This window comes from Varanus komodoensis, unplaced genomic scaffold (genome assembly GCF_004798865.1).
Source record: "Varanus komodoensis strain SLA01 unplaced genomic scaffold, ASM479886v1 scaffold17, whole genome shotgun sequence".
NCBI classification, from domain to species: domain Eukaryota; kingdom Metazoa; phylum Chordata; class Lepidosauria; order Squamata; family Varanidae; genus Varanus; species Varanus komodoensis.
In genome coordinates this window covers 22,977,832-22,996,770 of record NW_025335505.1, presented here as the reverse complement: position 1 = coordinate 22,996,770, position 18,939 = coordinate 22,977,832, and the positions used below count along the sequence as shown (strand labels likewise).

General features: G+C 39.9%; 1 protein-coding gene across 2 annotated transcripts in view; it reads left to right on the top strand.

The window, feature by feature from the left end:
• Nucleotides 1–18,939, top strand: part of CDKAL1 (CDK5 regulatory subunit associated protein 1 like 1) — a 334,585-nt gene that overhangs the window by 191,667 nt on the left and 123,979 nt on the right. For both annotated transcript variants that reach the window (XM_044426357.1, XM_044426358.1), the window contains one exon: nt 12,871–13,037. In XM_044426357.1, coding sequence (XP_044282292.1) covers nt 12,871–13,037 — 167 coding nt within the window. The remainder of the gene's footprint in view (nt 1–12,870; nt 13,038–18,939) is intronic.

Below are 18,939 nucleotides of genomic sequence, written 5' to 3'. Positions count from 1 at the left end.
CTTCCATGCCCCTTCTCTGCTGCTTAACTCCTGACTCTTCTCAACATCCACCTCAGCATCTTGGGAGGGAGCCCTTAAGATAAGCCCCTCCACTTCTTCTATTTCACCATCTGAGCTTTCTGGTTCCCAGGACCCCCTTGCCACCTGCCAAGTTCCTATCTGTCTGACCTTGGCACTCACCCCCAAAATAACTGTTCCTTTCATTCCTTACCTGGGAAGCTATAGTTACCCGCTTGGGAAGAAGCTAGGTCATTAAATCATATTTTCAACAAAATGGGAAATTTTAGATAATTCTTTATATAATTGTAGCATGCCATAAAGGATTGAGTGAAGGGACTATGCACACCAACAAAAGGTCCATTTGTATTTCAGTTTATTAAGCCAAGATAGTGCTACCATTGTACCTGTACTTGCCTCACTGTCCTTTGTCTTGGTCAAATCTCTGCCTCCTCTGGCCATCTTTCCCTTTGTATGCATCACTATCTTATCTGCCCTATTATCAATCAATTACTAATAGTTGCTCTTACAGCAATCCCAAGTTCATCAGTTCAGCTGGTGTTAGGAAAAGCAATATTCCAACACAGTACAATGTTGTTATAGCTGCTCAAGAGCCAAGTTTTGTGTTTATTTCCCATAAATGTAAAGTGAAAAATTAATCATTTCAAGGTAAGGTTGTTCACATTGCATCTACAAAATAATATTTTAAGGCTGTAATCCTGGGAGTAAGGCCTATTGGACTCAATAGAGCTTACTCTTGAGTAGATGTGTTTAGGATTATACTGCAAACTATTTTTAATAGCTAGATATTTTAATTAACGATGGGCAAACAACATTCAATTTGTAATGGAACAGTATTGGCTCAACTTCAGAAGGATGAGAGAAATTATTTTTTAAATGCAAAACTGTAAATCCATACTGAGCCTAATTATTCAGTCCCATCTCTGAGAAATGTGTTCCTTATTTGATGGACCATGGCAAGGAAATTCTTAAAAGCAGGAGCTGAAATTTTGTGTTTTGTTGAGTCCAAGATCTTAATTGCAAATAGAAGATTGTCATTTGCTTGGACTAGTGTGATAGCCCTACATATTCATAAACTTTTCAGTTGAAGGCTTTTAAAAAATCACATCTGGTTGCACTGAATTTAATGTGCTTTTTAAGTAGAATAGAAAATATTATTAATTCGATTTCAGTACTGCCTATTAAACAAAACTCTTCTTTAGACAGGTCACAACATTGAAAAACACAGACCAACACAATATAATACAACAAATAAATTAAAAACACCAATAAAATAACAACAATAAAATAGCAACAATGAGTGCACAACAGCTGTGCTCAAGTTAGTCAAGGGTATAGCAGCAATAAATCCAGTAAAATACAATATAAACAAAATAAAACAATTGTTATAAAAAGATTTTAAAAATTTAACTGTTAAAATATTGGAAATTCAAATATTGGTGAATGAAAATGAGCACACCTAGAATCTTGTTCATGATGTTTTTCGAAGTTGTTGTGGACAAGGAGATAGGACAGGTATTGGTCTAAAGAGGAGGGAACTGCTATAGAATTGGCTCCCAGACCCTGCTCCATCTCCAGAATTTGGATTTTTGCCACAAATTGCTTAATCTATAAAACAGTACTTTACCCTAATAATGATGTGGATTTGATTTCGTGAGGCTCCCTTTCCCTTTGGTTTTTGTTTAAAAAACTAATGTTGTATCACTGTTACCTTCCGAGGACATGAATGGAATGGCTGGAATGGCAGCTTCAGGTCGATCATCCTTGAGTCTACAGGCATTTTTTGACAAACATTTTAAAATTGGTCTCATTTTTGGCAGATGGTCTCCTTACCCTGCCTGTGGGGCAATAAGAGAGATACTTTTGTGTTCTAGAAAGTGTGGCAGGCTGCCAGAATAATTATCTGCGGGAAGAAGAATAACCAAGCGGCCAAGCAATTATTGATAAAAATCTGACGGGCTGAGGGTGAAGGTCGGAGCTAGGTTTCTCCCACTCTGGCATCACACAGTGAATCTCCCCGTAGTAGAAACCATCTTGCTACTGGCTTAGATGCTCAAAGAAGAACTTAAAGGAAGAAGTCAAAGGGAAGTTGCTGGTCTTTAGCCGCTGTGATTGCAATTCCACAGCTCATTTGTTGGTTTTGACAATGAATGTTTTTAGTTTAATTTATTTGGCCTGTGAGCATTCAGTTAGGGCTATAGGGATAGTCGTTGCATGCATTAATTAGCTGATGGGAAGAAGTGGCATATAAATCCTGTCTCAAAGTGTACCTGTTTCTCATCAAGAGCACATTTGTTGTCTCTTGCATAAGTAATAGTGCTGTAGATATCATAACAGAATACCTTCAGTTCAGAAATCTACATTCTGCAAGCATGAGCATGATTTGCACTGTCAGAAGACTGTTGGGATTCACCCAAGTGATACTAGCCACAGTACTATGAGGTGTATCAGTTCAGAGCCAAATTCTGATTTAGGTATAGAACAGGTTATTTGGAGACCTGGTCCAATCTCAAAAAGCCCTAGATGATGGGAGTTTAGGTCAGCTTCATGTCCCATCTGATAGGTATGAAAGGATGATTTGAAACAAGGAAGTAGAAAGATTTAAAAGGTAACAAAGAAAATTACTTAGCCCAAAGGAGGGGAGGGACTAAAATCAGGTAGCACAAAGTGTGGGGAAACAGACACGTAGGCAGGAGGGCCAAATACTTCCTGATTGTTTATTGACAAGCTTGGCAGAATAAAATGAGCCTATTGTAGCTCACCAGGGGCAGGTCTGAGTTGGGAAGAAGGGCTGGTGTTGGAGCAGCATGGAGTAGGCGGGTGGGAAAGATTATAAACTCCCGGTACCCCAGCCAATTAGGGGAAAGGAGGAGGGAGAAGCGGCCAGGGGCAGGGCATAAAAAGGGGATGTGAACATGTGCTCAGGTGAATAGGAAAATGGGAAGGAAACCATTTTTTCTGTTCCCTTCATTGCAATAAAGTTTTAAAAAGAACTCTTTACATGCTTGGAATATTTTTCTCTTCCAAAAGAAAGGAAAGAGTGTTTTTAACACATCTGATTATAAGCTGAAGGAGGGGTTTGAATTTGAGTCTGTAAAGCCATGGAATGTCAGAATGGTGGGAACTTTACAGAAGATGGAGCTGATCACTTCACCAGCTGCAGATTTTGAGTTTAAATGAAATGCCTGAAGCTCAAGAGACAGACAGATTCTTTGCAAATATCTAGCAGAAAGGAGACTCTACTGAAAGAGTTTCAAACCTTGGGAGTAGAGTTTGTTTGAAGAAAGCAGAAATGCCCTATTAGGAGTAGAGCAGCCTTCCTCAACCTTCTGCCTTCCAGATGCATTTGGCTGCAACACTCAGAATTCCCAGTCAGTGGCCCTGCTGGGTGCGAATTCTGGGAGTTGTGGTCCAAGTGCCTCTGAAGGCCACCTGGTTGGGGAAGGCTGGGTTAGAGTCTCCCAGAAGGACTCTGGTGGCTGCTCTTGCTTTTAAACCAGTACTGAGGTGCCAGGGCCTTTGCTGGGAACATCTCATCTTTATTGCTCAAAATATTTCCTGCTTGGAGTTGCTTGAATCCAAAACCTAGACTTGCCAAACCCGGACCTTTGTCTATTGGAACCTTGTACCGTTAACTCGCCATGGAATATAATTCTGGAATCACTCTTTCTCGTGCTTGGACAACTGTCTCGTTAGATTCAACGCTCTCTATAATGCAGTGCATAACCCTGAAATCAGTATTTTTAGCTCCTTGGGATCTTGTGTAGTAGAGATCCTAAGAAGGAATGTGTCCTGCATTTTTTCATTTCAAGGAATTCAAGGTGGTTAATATAATCTTTTTCCTCCTCTCAGTTTTATTTTCACAACAGCCCTGCAAGGTATGTTAGGCTGAGAGTTTGTTACTAGCCCAAAGTCACCCAGTGGGCTCCATGGTTGATCAGGGATAGACCCTGGAGTTCCCAGATCCCCAGTCTAACACTTTAACCACTACACTACACTGGCTTTCATTATTCTGAAAATGGAATATTGTTTGCCTGAAAATATGAATCAAGGAGGCCCTGAAAGGCCAGAAGGGGTTTGAGATTAATCTATTGGAATGTCGAGGCCAGTGTGAATTTATCTTTGTCAGTGTTTTCAGGAGAAAGCAGGCAAGAGTCCAGTTATCCAGCTGCACCTTCAGCCTTGCAGAAAAGGAAACTGGCAGCCTTCTTTGGGAACATAATAGGAAATAGGAGGCGTGGTTTTCAGATGTGTTACTCAGATGGAAGTCCCACCCACTGAAAAGTGTTAGGGAAACAGCCTGGTGGACTAGAGGCCTTGTGGACAAGCCAAGACAGCTTGTCAATTAGTTTTTTTAGCTGAATGGTTAGTATAGCCACAGCTTTGCATTTAAAGTCAATGCATAGCGTCCAAGGCCTTCGCTAAGAACATTTTGTCTTCTCCGAATCATTGCTGTTTCAATTCAACATCACCTGAACCTAACTGGACACTCTGCTCATGGACTCTATCCAGGATGAACTTTCTTCTCTTTGGATGGTTCTTATTAAGAACTTGTCATTAGATGGACTGTGGTACTTTTCATAAACTGTATTAATGATGAAATTTGGATATACATATATATCTTGGTGGCTTAAGCCAGAATGTTGCTGACATTCCTGTACCTTGAATCATGTGGTCTGGAGATTCTAAAGCAGGGATTTTTGTATGCTGGGACGTCTGTGTGTGGCAAATTAATTTGGCCTCAATTCTGATCTTGTTCTGGATGCTTACTGCCAGGAGACCTGGATTCAAAGGGCCCAAGTGGTAGAATTAGCCCAGGTCTCTGTGCTGGTGTCCACATAGTTCTGATTCTTCTCTAGAATCCCTTCTCTCAAGAGCAGCAGAGCTCAGCTTTTTCTTTGTCTAAGGAGCAACTAGGAGTTGCTCAGATCCTAAGTCCATGAGTCACAGCATGTAAAAGTTCCAACCTGATAGCAAAATTGTTGCAGCTGTTTGGGTGGGGGGATTCTGGGTAAGTCAAGGCTGTTTCTAAGTTCCATTTCCTTGTCATAGGAGCAGCTGGAATGGGCTCCAGTCTCTTATGTAGGTGTGGAACATTAAGGAAATTGTTTCCAAAGAGACATTCTAATCCCCTGCCTTGATATGAAACTGTTTGAAGAAAAATACCATCAGCTATATGAGTTATGAAGAAGGCAACCATTAAGTTTATGTTGTGGATTTGCTGTAATAAAAGGACATCACTGGCTTGGAGTCTCCTGGGTTAAGAGTGCTAGAATGTGTGACTGCAGGATCAGGGCCTTGATTATGTAGCATCTGCTAAGATTTCCCAAGAAGCCATGAACCTTTAACCATGGGGTTGGCTACAGTAAACAGTCTCAGTGATTTGGTGTCCTTTGTCAGAATGCCAGAGCATTTGCCAGAAGAAATAAGCCCAGGGCAATACAAGAGAGTATTTAGCTCTAATAAGTGCAGGAATACTGTTGTCTACTTGAGTCTGCAGAGACAAGAAGATAAATGTAGATGACTGGATAAAAGTAAAGGCAATTGGCTTTAAGCTTTCAGTTTGCATGAACATAGAAATTGCACAACTGTTCAAATAATTTAAGTTAGTTGAATGTAATGTCCATAAGTTTATACCATATGTATAAATTGCTCAATGCACTCTGATGGAAGCAATGTTGGTAGGTTTTGTCTCTTTAAAATGTCATGAGATTAAATTATTTTGAAATGTAGTAAGGAAAGTGTGCAAAAGCAATGTGAATTTCAAATGACTGCTGAAGAAGACCCAGCTTATAGCTACAGACTTTTTGTATTTGTACCTGTAGAAAGCTATGTGGCATGATACTGGAAATTACTTTAAAATCCCTGAAGAAACAATGACTCACTAGAGTCTAGGAAATAATGATTATATCCCAAATGAATGACTGTGCAAGGAAAGTGAAAGTTGGGAAATACTTTTTTCCAACTGGACATAATTTTGTTGCAAATACAGGTAGAACAGTAGAATATGGTTTCCCTCTTGCTTACATGGCTGGTTCCAAAAGGTGATGTTTGTGGATTGTTCTGCATTCACTTCTTCGGGGGACGGTTTTATCCCCCAGGCCATTTAACTTCTACATGAAACTATTTAATGAAGTCATCTGGACTTTTCTAGTGTGTGGCCATCAGCACGTGGATGATATACCACTCTATTTCTCCTTTTCATCTTCATAAGGTAAGGCTATGGATGTGCTAGACAGATAGACAGTAGACTAGATGAGGGCTGATAATTCAGACAAGAGTGTGAGTGATTTCCCCTAATTCAGCTTAGGGTTGCTTCTGGAGGAGCAGGTTCATAGCTTAGAAGTCCTTGGTCACTTGAGATCAAGAATGCTTAGACTGGTGGACTAGTTGTTCTGCTGTCTAGACAGGAATGACTACAAATTCTAGTAACCTCAAAGTTAGTTAATCGTAATGCACTATACCTGAGGTGGCCTTTGAAAGCCAGTTCAGAAACAGCAGCTTGTGCAAAATGTAGTGGAAGTTGATAGCAGTGACCAGAAGCTCTGTTCCTGGCCCACTTACCTGGATGTTAATACAATTTTGAGCCCAGTTCAAGGTCCTGGTCTTGAGCTGTAAAGTGTTCCATGGCTCAGGATCACAGTTCTTAATAGAACAGCTCTCGTGTATGAACCAACCTGTACAAACATTGAATGTCCCCCTGAGAAAGGTTTGGAAGTGACAACAACAGCTTCTCAGTGGTGACTCCTGCCCCGTTGTAGAATGCTTTCCCCCTGGGGCTGCCTGACATGTACATTGTCATATTTTTGGCATGGCTAGCTAAGACTTTCCTCAACTCCCAGGCATTTGACAGCCTAGGATGAGGCCTTTAAGGTCAGTCGTCTTGTCAGCTCCTGATATTATGGTTATTAGTATAGACTGTATAGAAATTATTATTAGTAGTAGTAATATAGATGCCCCACAAATGCTACCATAATCTATCATTAGGAAGCCAGCATATTTAAGATTAACAATTACTCCATTTATATAAAATCACAAACTATTATAGATTGTTTTATTTGTCTTCTTTTAATTTATTGTATGTACACTATTTATTTATTTATTTATTTATTTATTTATTTATTTATTTATTTAAAACTTTCCTATTCCATCCCTTCACAGACATCTCAGGATGGTTTACAGCAGATACTATACTGGTATTTGTACACAGATAAAAATGAATGTTAATTACACGACAGAGAGAGAAGTAGCTACTGGAGAAAGCAGGCTGTATATTTGTCCATCCCTGCCCCGCTCCATTCCTTAGAGACCAAAACCAAGATATCTTCAACCTGCAGATGGCACTCACTGACCAGGATCAGACATAATGATGAAACTCACTGGAAACTGTGGTGGCATGGCTTGTTGCTACGTCTGAGCCCCACAATCATGGTGGAACATAGTAAGGTTGATCTCCGTGGAGCCATACAGTAAAACAATGGTCTGTTCTATGGTTTCCATGTTTCACCATAGCTTGTTCTTACATCTGAACCCAGAAACCATGCTTCCAAACCTCTAGCAGCAGCTGGGTAGGACCATAACCATGGGAATGAGAGAGGGAGATTCAGTGAGGGAGACTCAACCAGTGCAGGTGGGAGCAGTGCACCCAGGGATTGATTTTCAGCCATGGGGGCTGGTGGGATACCAGCTACTATCTAGGAGGAAAGACAGAGGAGAGTGGAAACCACGGAAACCACATGTCTCTCTGAACCTAGGATCCCGACCACACCATAGAGTAACCACACTACATGGTTTAGCATTGTGTGTGAAGACAGCCACTGTATTTAAGTGTCCAACAACCCATGGTCAAGACAGATTGTGCTAAAGTGAAAATTCAAGGCTATTCAGGGTGGATTTGTCTGTGATGGTTTTCCTCTCTGATTTGCCTGCTATCCCATCCCTGGAAAATGAAAATTCTCCAGTTTATCATATATATGTTCATAATGATGAGGACCGATCACTGTAATATTATTTCTGAGGGGCTTTCTTTGAAGATAGTTTTGAATCTTCAAGTGATGCAAACATTGCTGTCAATCATTTGGTGTGAGTGGGGTGTTGTGGGGTGTGCACAGAATGTGCACTGTGTTGTGGAAATTAGCCCTCTCTTTCCAGGCTTGAAACAGTGCTAGCGTTATCCTTATATATGTAATTTTTCCTGTTGGAATCTGGGCCATACAGATAATATAGTAGCTGGGCCCTGTAGGAAATAAGCTGAAAGATTTCAAGAGTACTTCAGCACGGGTATTGCATAAATGATGGCTTGAGTTTAAGACAAATGATGGGTTTGAGCTGTTTGTCTGCTTTCATTTTTGATCTGTTCATTGGTCCAGGTTCTTGAGATCCATAAATATGCTTTATTAATGCATACATCACACCAGAGTATAGTTAGCATACATCATGGTTTGGAAACCCACTTTGAGGCAGGCTTTTGATCCTAGTTTGTCAGTGAATAACAGGACCATGGTTTGCTAGTTCAGATATTGTACTGAACCATAATTAAGCTTCTTTAGTGATATTTGGCCCAATACTGAATTGATGCTTTTGATGTAAAGAGGAAAAGGGTAAGAAGAGGTTTCTTCCGAAGTTTGCATTTCTGCCTGCATGAATCATAGGCATTCCCTTGTTATTTAAATTCCTGATGCTAGAGAGTTAATGATGGTTATTCCTGTTGTTGGTAATTTACTGTTACAGCTGCTTCCTCTTTAGGTGATTTAATTTTCAGCTCACCAGGGGGTTAATGATTCCCACCTATCCAGATTTCAGAGAAGGTTGTTTTTTTCCATGTGTGAATATTGTTTTAATTTCTATTCATAGTGACTATTCCTTTACACTCACCTGGCACCAGCAGGGCAGAATTCCAAGAACCCTCTTCACAGGTCAAAAACATGGAACCATTTGGTTGGAAAATTATAAATTAAGATTGCTCTTCATTTTTAAAAGATTACATATTGGTTTGATGAATGCTTGCAACTGGAAAATAGAGGTGAATGTCCTGCTTATGATTTGTTTTAAGAACAGTTTTGTATCCAGCTTTTTAAACTGGTGTTTGATTTATTTTTCCCCTCATATAATGTGTCTGGCAATATTACTGATTAAAATGGAGAGTGGATTTTTTGGGGGTGGGTGGAGGAGAAATATAATGGCCTGGTTCAAATTAACTTTTATGGCTTCATAAGCCATGGTTTAGGTTGAATTTTTTTTTTTTTTTTTTTTTTTTTTTTTTTTTTTTGTGTTTTCCTTCCACCTCTCCATCCCTCATGCACTAACTTTGGTAATTCATTCTTGGCTTGCATTTTATTACAGCTTCCCATTATCACCAAACCAGTGTTGGTTTAATAATCAAGATAGTAAGCCAGAACAGGCATAGCAGGGACTCTAGTGCAATAGGATCCTAGAGTTGGAAGGGGTCCAGCTTCCTTGTTCAGGGTGGGATCTATAATGCTGGATACAATGCAACATCCCTGATGGCTGTCCAAGTGCAAGAGAATCCATTATCTCCCAAGGTCATCAGTTCTATTATTTAACTTGATATAGTATTCCAGATGTGTCTGGACAAGCATAGAACAAATACGGAACTAAAACCCTATGTAGATGTTTCTTAGTGCAAGGGGCTGCAGGGCTATGACTTGAGCCTGATGCCCAAAGTTTTGTGACTCTTCCAGATTGCTTACGTAATGTGTGATCATTTTTGCTGCAAGGAGTCTTTTATCTTCTTGGAGATGTCCTGTGCAGTTTGAAACTCTGGGAAATCAGGTTTCGAAATCATACAGGGAACCCTCAGATAGGCAAAGGCTCCCTGGTACAAAAGTTAGTTCTGCATATGTGAGTAGTTTTACAACCTCGAAGAAACCCTTTATTGTTTGCATGGTGGTAGGGTTCTTGCTTATCACCATTGGGCACTACTTTTCATGCAGTCTAAGATTGCATTACCATTTTTGGCAGTCACATCACACTGCTGACTCATGTCCTGCTTTGATCAACTATCAGAACAATTCTACAGCTTCTAGACACTGTCTAGACGATGGAGGTGACCTTCACCTCCATGTTTTTTTTTTCTGTCTTGCATAGGATGTCCATAATCCTCTGAGTTTAGAGTGTTACTGGCATCTGGATTTGGCTGTGCCCTAAGATACATGGATATTTTTCACATGTTTCCCTCATTCTGTGCTCATTTCTTTGATTTGTTGTACACAAATGCAAGTCTTTATATTTATTTGTGTTCAATTTCATCTTGTTGGGAGGTTGCAGCCCAGAATTCCAGTCTGTAAATACTATTTTAATTCTTCATTATGTCTTCTTTGGTATTAGCTACTCCTCCCAGTTAGATAAGCATCCCCTCTACCCTCCATATAACTCTTATATGAGTTATAGACAGCAATGCACAATTCCACTAAGCACTTTACCCCAGGTTGACACACAAGCATTAATTAGCAGTCATTAGATACTGTTGTTAAACCTGTGCCCTCTCCCGACATTAAGATTGCCCAGCCAACTTACATGTTATCTTGTCTCATTGTTAAATGCTTTGTCCTAATCAATATACACTATGCCTACCACATCCTATATTTTACCATACTGATAACAATATCTAAACAAGGAAATTACGTTGGTCTGGATGATTTATCCTTGATGAACCTAAGTTGACTTCTGTTAATCAATGTGTTCTTTTTTAGATGGTCATGTACGGACTGTTCAGAAATCTATACTAGATTTTTGCCCAGTGTAAATGTAAGGCTGATCTTTCTGTAATTTCCTAGATCTACTTTCCCCACCCCTTCTGCTTGTCTCCAGTCTACTAGCATTTCACCCTTCCTCTTAGAAAGCACCATAAAGTACAGACAGCAAGTCTAAAATAGCATTCTCAAACTCTTTTAGCACTCTGATGTATAATTCATCTGGCTCTGAAGACTCCACTCATTTGAGGTAGATGGATGTTCTCTAACTATATCGTGTCAAGCACACCACCTCCTTATATTGCTTTCTTATCATGCTTCAAGGAGTCCTCTTCAGAAGATGAGCTGGAGCTTCTTGTGGGGATGTCTCTGGGGAACAACCCACTTCAGGGAGCTCTGGAGCTGCCCAAGAAGGCAGTGGGTTCTCAGAAGAGGGTTTCACATCTTTCCCATGGAAGGTAAAATGCTATGTTCCCGAGTCAGCAGGGGATGCTAACTACCCCTTGGCACCTTGGAACACTGGAGCCTGAAGATACAAGCTTCACCACGCCCAGGCCAAGAACTGCATGCTTGCAGCTGAGCCCTGGATGGGGCTGTGACTGCTCCAGTTACACAGGTCTCCAGTCCTAGTCTAGCCATGGCTAGAACAACACCTTAGCTCCGCTTTGAATGCCTTAAATTCTTGCTTGAGTAATCTTCATCTTCTGCATTTGAATCTGCTTCTCTGTGTTCAGACCTTGACCATAATTCAGTCTACTCTTGGAGCTCTCTCTTCTGCATGGTAAGAGAGTGCCTAAGCCCTTTAGCATTGCTGAACTGCTACCTCATTGCTAGATTGTTCACCTTCTTACTGACTTGTCATTGGATTTGCCCCTCAATTGCCTTAATGCTGTGGCTGACCCAGTCACAGTAGGACATTGTTCTGTTTTTCCTAGGTCAAATGCAATCCCTCTTGAGGAAGATGATAGAGGCAAAATAGCAGTGGATTGGTTCTGTATTCTCTCTATTACCTGTTACTGCTTAAGAATACAAGAGCAACTGTGCTGGATCAGACAAAGTCCTATTTTGTTGAGTATTTTGTCCCCACATTGGCCAACCAGATCTTTAAGGAAAGCTCACAAGCACGATGCAAATGTAATGCCATCCTCTAGTTTGTTTTTCCTAATGACTAGTATTCTCCACCTTCTGTAACCAGCAGACCTATGCCTCCTCCTTCTTGCTCCACACATAGTCAAAGCAACTCCTTTCCTGTTTTCAGCATCTAAGTTTTTTCTGGCTTTTAACCTTCCTGATAGCATCCTTACAAGTTCAAGCTATTGTTCAGACACATGTACTTTTTAAAGTAAGAGATTACAGGCACTTCTCTTAGTGACAAATCATGATGGATGGGTGGACCCCATAACAGTCATTTCTTGGAACAGAAGATGTTACTCAGTGTGGAAGTTCAAGAACTATATTTTTTGAAGTTGCAAATAAAATATTGCATTCTAGAGGACCGATAATGTATGAGCATTAGCTGCTCAGAAATGCATGTTCTCCATCCTATGTTTCTCCACTGACTGACATTTTAAAATGAATGAATTTTAATATAGCCTTGTAAATCTCATGTAAGGGCTTCGGTCTGTAACAGTTGTTTCACTGTAAATGATAAGCAATATCATAAGCAGTTGGCTGGTTTGAGCCCTATGTACTTGGACTTTTACAGGCTGTTAACTAGACAATTAGTCAGCTAGCTGTTTGCAGTTTGACCAGTGCTCTGTAGCACTTGCTTGAGCAGCATTGCTCATGGGGCTTAATAAGCCAGATAGTCTTGGGAGTGCAGTCTAACTCCTGTCTGAGTTGTATTAAAAAGGCGTCTCACATTAGTCACTGGCTGTGAATGTTAATCTTGCCAAAGCAATAATTTATAGCATTGTTGTAGCACTCTGGTGCTCATAAAATGAACTCGGTAACCCACCACTACCCAAGGGATATGCCTCTCTTTCTCTGCAATTGAATACCCAGTCTGGCTGCATAATAGTTAGGCTTATGAAGTAGTGCATTTAAAAAAGAGTGAGCAGCTGTATGATAAAATAACAAGCGCAGAAGCAGATTTGTTAATTATCTCTCTCTTTCTCCCCCCACCTCCTCCCATTGACAGAAGGGGTATGCGAGATATGGCTGACCAGCGAAGACACAGGGGCTTATGGAAGAGATATTGGCATAGACCTCCCTACTCTCCTGTGGAAACTGGTTGAAGTGATCCCTGAGGGAGCAATGCTGCGACTTGGCATGACAAATCCCCCCTATATTTTAGAACATTTGGAGGTACGTTTGAAAGCAGGATCATTGTGGGGCTTCTTTTACATGCTGTGTGAATTAAAGATTTGCAGCTATCGGTGTCTGTGGTCAAAAGCTGATACATTTTGAGACTAAATTCATTTCATGAGATCTAAGGCAGGATGGAAATGGCAGTCCTGCCTTTTGTCTAAAATACTGGGAACGCACAAAAAGGAAACTGCAAATATGCAATTCCTAAGCAAGGTCCTTGATGACAGTAGTAATTAACCATCAAATTGCTTATAAGGGATACAGGTACTTTAGACAAGTGAAATAAATATGTTTTCATCCATTCTATCTATATGTAAATAAATGTTTGTGTTTGCCTCTCTGGCTTCATCTCCCCCCCCCCCCCACACACACACACACACACACACACACACACATTTTCATGTGCACAAACACACACCCTGTTCTACAGAGGTAGCATCTCTTCCTCTACAAGCGACTCAAAGCTATCATCATTGCAAGATCACATAATAATCTGCAGTTATTGTGAAACTGTTATTGGTGCTTTAAGATGACACCTGTGTTCACTTTGTTTGCTTTATCTATACTATTTTAAATTCCTTCCAAAAATTTTATCAAATTTATATGTCAAAAAAGTACAAAAGTACCAAAATGCTCTCTACATAGCTCGAGCTTTTACTAAGTGAATGTATACTTTACATAAAATTTTGCTAATCGTTTTAGAAAGAGCATGAGATATTGACAAAGAATGCTGTGTAAAGCACTTTGTTTTTACAATACAAGCCCTTTTTTATAGAGTAATAAGCCCTGCAGAACCTGGGATGTTGGATCAAGGTCTTGGCTCCTTGATAAATTAAGGTGAGCTTTGCTGTATATGAGCTGCCACATAGTGAAAGCTTTAAAAGGAGACCTCAAGGCAAAGCTTAGCTCAAGTTGCAAGAGAGGATTGAAAATGTAACTCTTCAGCTATATTTTTATCTTTAGCATAATTTAGCTTTATGAACTGTAGGTTTCCTTGACTTTCTTTCATTAGAGTCAGATTATTGGCACATGACATTTTAGGAGGATGCAATGAGCACCTGGGACCACAAGCACCTAAACATCACTGTCCCAGATTGTTCAGAATGCTTTTGACAAAGAAAGTATCTAGGTTTCTGTACAAAATGTCTTGCATTCATTTCACTTGAAATTCCCTATTCTTATTCATTCCTCTCAAGCCTTTAAATCCATTTCTAAATGTCTGATAGCTTCAGGCACAGGACAAAGGCACATGTGGTTTCCTGTTTAAAATAAAAAATAAAAAAGTTCATTAATAGACATTTGGGCAGCTTGTTTAAATTATGTACTATACTCTCCAAAGTCCAAGTTCAGTCTTAGGAAGACAGTAAGCTGCCTTGTCCTGAGTCAGACCTTGTACTGCCTGATGCTGCCTTGTATCAACATGGCCTGGCAATGGCTCCCCAGAGATTGAGGCCGGAGTTTTTCCTGCCCTAACTGGAGGTTCAGGGGTCACAACAGAGACCCGCATGCAAAACAAGTGTGCTGCTGTTGAGCTACAAACCCTCCCCTGCATCAGAATACTAGAGTTGGCTCTTACCAATTCCTCTCCTCTATAGGTATTTGAAGTTTTTATGGGATGCAATGCTAGGGATATTCTGGTTCACCAGCGCATGACCCTCTGGGCTACATATAACAGTGTTCTCGGAATTTTAAAATATGAAAGACTGCATAGTAATAAACCCTACCTTGTGAGTTGTAGAGCTGAGCAGCTGTTCAACATTGAAACCTGTCTTTTCTCCATGCTTCCTTGACACTTGAGACCAGACATGATGAAAGGTGTACCTGTATGCCAAACATTTTAAGCATCCAGTTTATCACTGTAACTTTAAACTTAAAGCAGCAGAATTCTGCTTTTGGTAAATTTGTCTCTAAATGCTGCTTATTTCATCATTGTTTCAGAAATCAAATGACATTAACCTTTTAAATGTTTTCACAATTATTCCGGCAGTATGGCACCTTGTGTTTGCGACTGGTGGTTCTATACATACGCTGGTACTTTAAAAAGGCCATTCACACCTGCCAGTGCCTTTTTAAATGCTTAATTTCACATGATGAGATGCACAGTCTTCAAGTCACCTGTCAAAATGAGTCTAGTGCAAACTCTGCATATGCCATGTGAGGGTTTTATCTTCATTATTAATTCAGGATATTTCATTGATATACCAGCCATTGCGAAGCATCCGGCATGATCTTTCCTTTCCTTTCCTTTCCTTTCCTTTCCTTTCCTTTCCTTTCCTTTCCTTTCTTTGAAAGTGCATGAAATTCCAAGGGTGCTGCAAGTTACAATAAACTTGCGTAGCTCTTTCTTTTTGATTCTTCATGTCAACCCACCGTTCATGTTCTCTAGCCTTATTTAATCTGATATTCTACAGATGACTTTCCCCAGACATGCCCTTGATACCACACCTAAACATGTATTGTAGTTCAACAGTTAAACTTCCCTCTGCTTTATTCTTGTTCTTACAGCACAGTGTATAGTGTAATATTACATTCTGTGAAGTCACTTGGAAGCTGTGAAATGTATTTGGCAAGTGATATATATTCCACAATGTAGATAGAACTTGCCATCCATGGAATATTTTCTGAGTTCCCTTCATCATTATTGCTGTGCAGCCACCTAATGGTTACCCTTTTCCTTTCATGACTGTTCCTTAACAAACCCTGTAGTCTTGCCCGTCGAATGCAGAGCTGAAGTTCAGAAATGTCATCTGGGGTGGCCCTTTCTGTGCTTCAGCCTACAAGTGAAGAGCCTCATGAATGAATATGCCGTCATATGAAAAATGTGCTTCCTGTGAAAAACTAACATGACAGATAGAAGAGCTCTAATATTCTCTGTGACTGACTAGTTTTCCACACGCAGGGAGGTTTGGTTTCCTTCTGTGGGGAACATAATTTGCCTATAATGGATTGTAGCAAGAATGCTTGCATAACTCAAGATAACTGGGTCTGTAGACTTCTGGAAGAGCTTCCATCATTTCAACACACCATTGCCTTTATTCCTCCAGTCACCCCAAGTGGTCTTGACTTCCAGCCTTCAGTCCACTCTAAACTATCTCCCATTCACTGTGCTATCATAGAAAGAAGTCCAGGGTGCCAGCCTCTTCTGGTTCTGAACCACTAGGCTCCCATCACAGGAATTATGACTCCAGTTTGCGGCCTCCTGCAGTCTAGTTGCTTCAAAAAAGGCCAAGGGGCTTGGTCTGTTCAATGAGCTACATCTCTGATCAGAAAACTGAGGCACAAATAGCACCATGAGCTGGTGAAATAGCATGTGTTGTAACATGGTAGACCTCGGTCTCCACTGGTCTTCTCAATCTCTCCTTTCACTGAGAAACTCTGTCACAGTTTTAGTCCCATTCCACTGAGTTTCTTGCAGTCCCCCGTACTCTCCTGTCATGTTGTCCATTCTATTTATTCTCTGTGGTGCCTTTCCCATTTCCTTCACTATCTTGCCTCTTTCTTAGTTCCCACTTAATGGGATTTGTAAACACCACTAGGATTTATTTCCAGATGAGTGTTGCTGTGGTCCCCTATATTCTCCACACTGGGCATTCCATGCTATTAATTTAAATTTGTAACCAAATTCTTATTAAATTTCTATATAAAACCAGTTTTGCTGTTGCTGAAAGACAAAGGTATAACATGCCAGTATGTCAACTTGTTTGTAAGTTAGCATAATATTCAAGGTTATCAGCCTCTTTGTTACTTTCATGGAGGGCACGTTAAGGTTGATGCCTTAACTTAAAATGTCTGTGCTTTTGGAGCAGAAATGAATTTGTGTTTTAGCTCTCTTCATATATATGTATATGTATATATATGCACATGCTATCCTGGATGCCCCATGAAAAACTACTTCCCCCTTGCCCCATGAAAAACTACTTCCCCCTTGCCCCATGAAAAACTACTTCTGGAGGTCCAGAGACCTTCCTGAACAGTGTGGGTTGTAGCTCAAAAGACTGTATGGGAAGGCGGAATCAGTGGTAACAGGCCAATGCATAAGCTGAGTACACTGGAAGGTTTCCCTGGACAGGCTTTGGACAGGGGTAGCAGGAAAAAGGATGTAGAAAAACCCCATTTCTTCAGTGGGATTCTGCTTACACAACTTTGACCCAAGCCCCTTTTCCCCACTTTCCTTTGGTTTTCACCTAAAATTGGCTCCCAGAGGATCCTACAGCAATTAAAATCCATCACAAATGTTCTCCTTAATTCCCACTGTTGGTGAGAGATAATTGAGGCATATTTGAATTTAGTCTCTTCTACTCTTAAATCTTGTGCTCAGTGTCAAGTCTTCTGTCAGTTATGTGTAAATGCCATCTGCCTCTGGCAAATCTTTGGAGCTGTGGCTAATTTTTTTTCATGGATTAGCAGCAGCAGCAGGAGCATTAATTGAGTCATCATAAATTTCTAGTTGCAAGTATAGGCACCACTGGAAAATAGAGTTTAAAAGAATAAAACTATATACTTCCGCAAAATGAAATACCCACCTTTATAATTGCTTCTGGTTCAGGACTCCAGGTAGAAGATAAGTGTCTTAAGATAGACTTAAGACTTACATAATTAACTGTTTTCCGTTTTTCTTTGTATATTTGAATATTGATCAATAAACAAATGAGGTATTACTAGACAAGGTATTTATATTCTGATATGTAATTAAAGCTCTATCAGCCACCACCTCTGCTGTCACAAATCTGTCATTTGACTTGAACACATAAAATCCCTTGTGTTCCTTGATAAATGACCTGACACATTTTCTGCTTTGCAACATCATCTGAATAATTGGCACTTGTATCATTATTACCCTATTTTATTTGGGGTTTTTTTTGGAGGGGGGGTTGGATACTAGTATTTTGAAAAAGGATTGCATATACGTGAAATTTTTGATGAACAATGATATGAGAATAATGATATCTACAATGTTATGTTCTTGCTGGATTTTGTTCATTAAATTAAATCACTTGTAGCCAGTCTTTGTGATGTGTTCGCATTGCTACTGTAAATGGAAATGAGATGAGATGGAAGGCAACTGAAAAATTGTTTGTATGCCATAAAAAATGACAGCAATTAAACAGTTCCAAAATTCTTCTGCTATATCAACTCTGAGACAGAATTATAACATCATGTGTTGTGGCTCACATGATGTCCCAAAATTTAGGAATCTCATATTTTTGTCTTGTCTAAAGTTCTACCCCTAAAAGCAGCCTAGAAATGTTTTTCAATATATAGATGTAAGGTTTGTGGAGTCTTTTAGTGTAATTAAGCTAGTCTAGATTTTATTCTATAACACTGAAAATGCAGATGATCTGAGCACTTCAGTCTATTTTCTGTATTCTATGTGCTTATACCTGGGATTGAAGAAGTCCTACTATAATCTGGATAATTCTCTCTGTCAGTTATGCCTCATTATAACTCATCATTATATCTGTATCTAGTTTTAACTTCCTATCCACTGGGGAAGTACTCATTTGCTATCTAATCAACAGAAGAACCAAGCATGCATTGAGGTTCGGAGAGCTATGACAAAACAGTACCAGAACATTTAGTGGAGGGAGATCCTTTCCAAGTAACAGTAAATTTATCAGCCCCATTTACTACAAAAAAATTAGAAGGAATTTGTTTTTAATGTTCCCCATGGTAACAGACTGTGAGGCAGATTGTAGCACCAGTAGAATGAAAGGATATGGCACATCATTCTTCGTATGGACCTCATTTGAGGGGCCCATAAAACTTCAGCTATTGGACAGTATAGAAGTGAAATAAATACATAAATACGTTTCACACTTCTTGCTGGCAATGAGAACTTAACAAGTCGTAGAGGCAATGGAATTGTGGGATGTGAAGGAAAGGCACATTCATACATGCA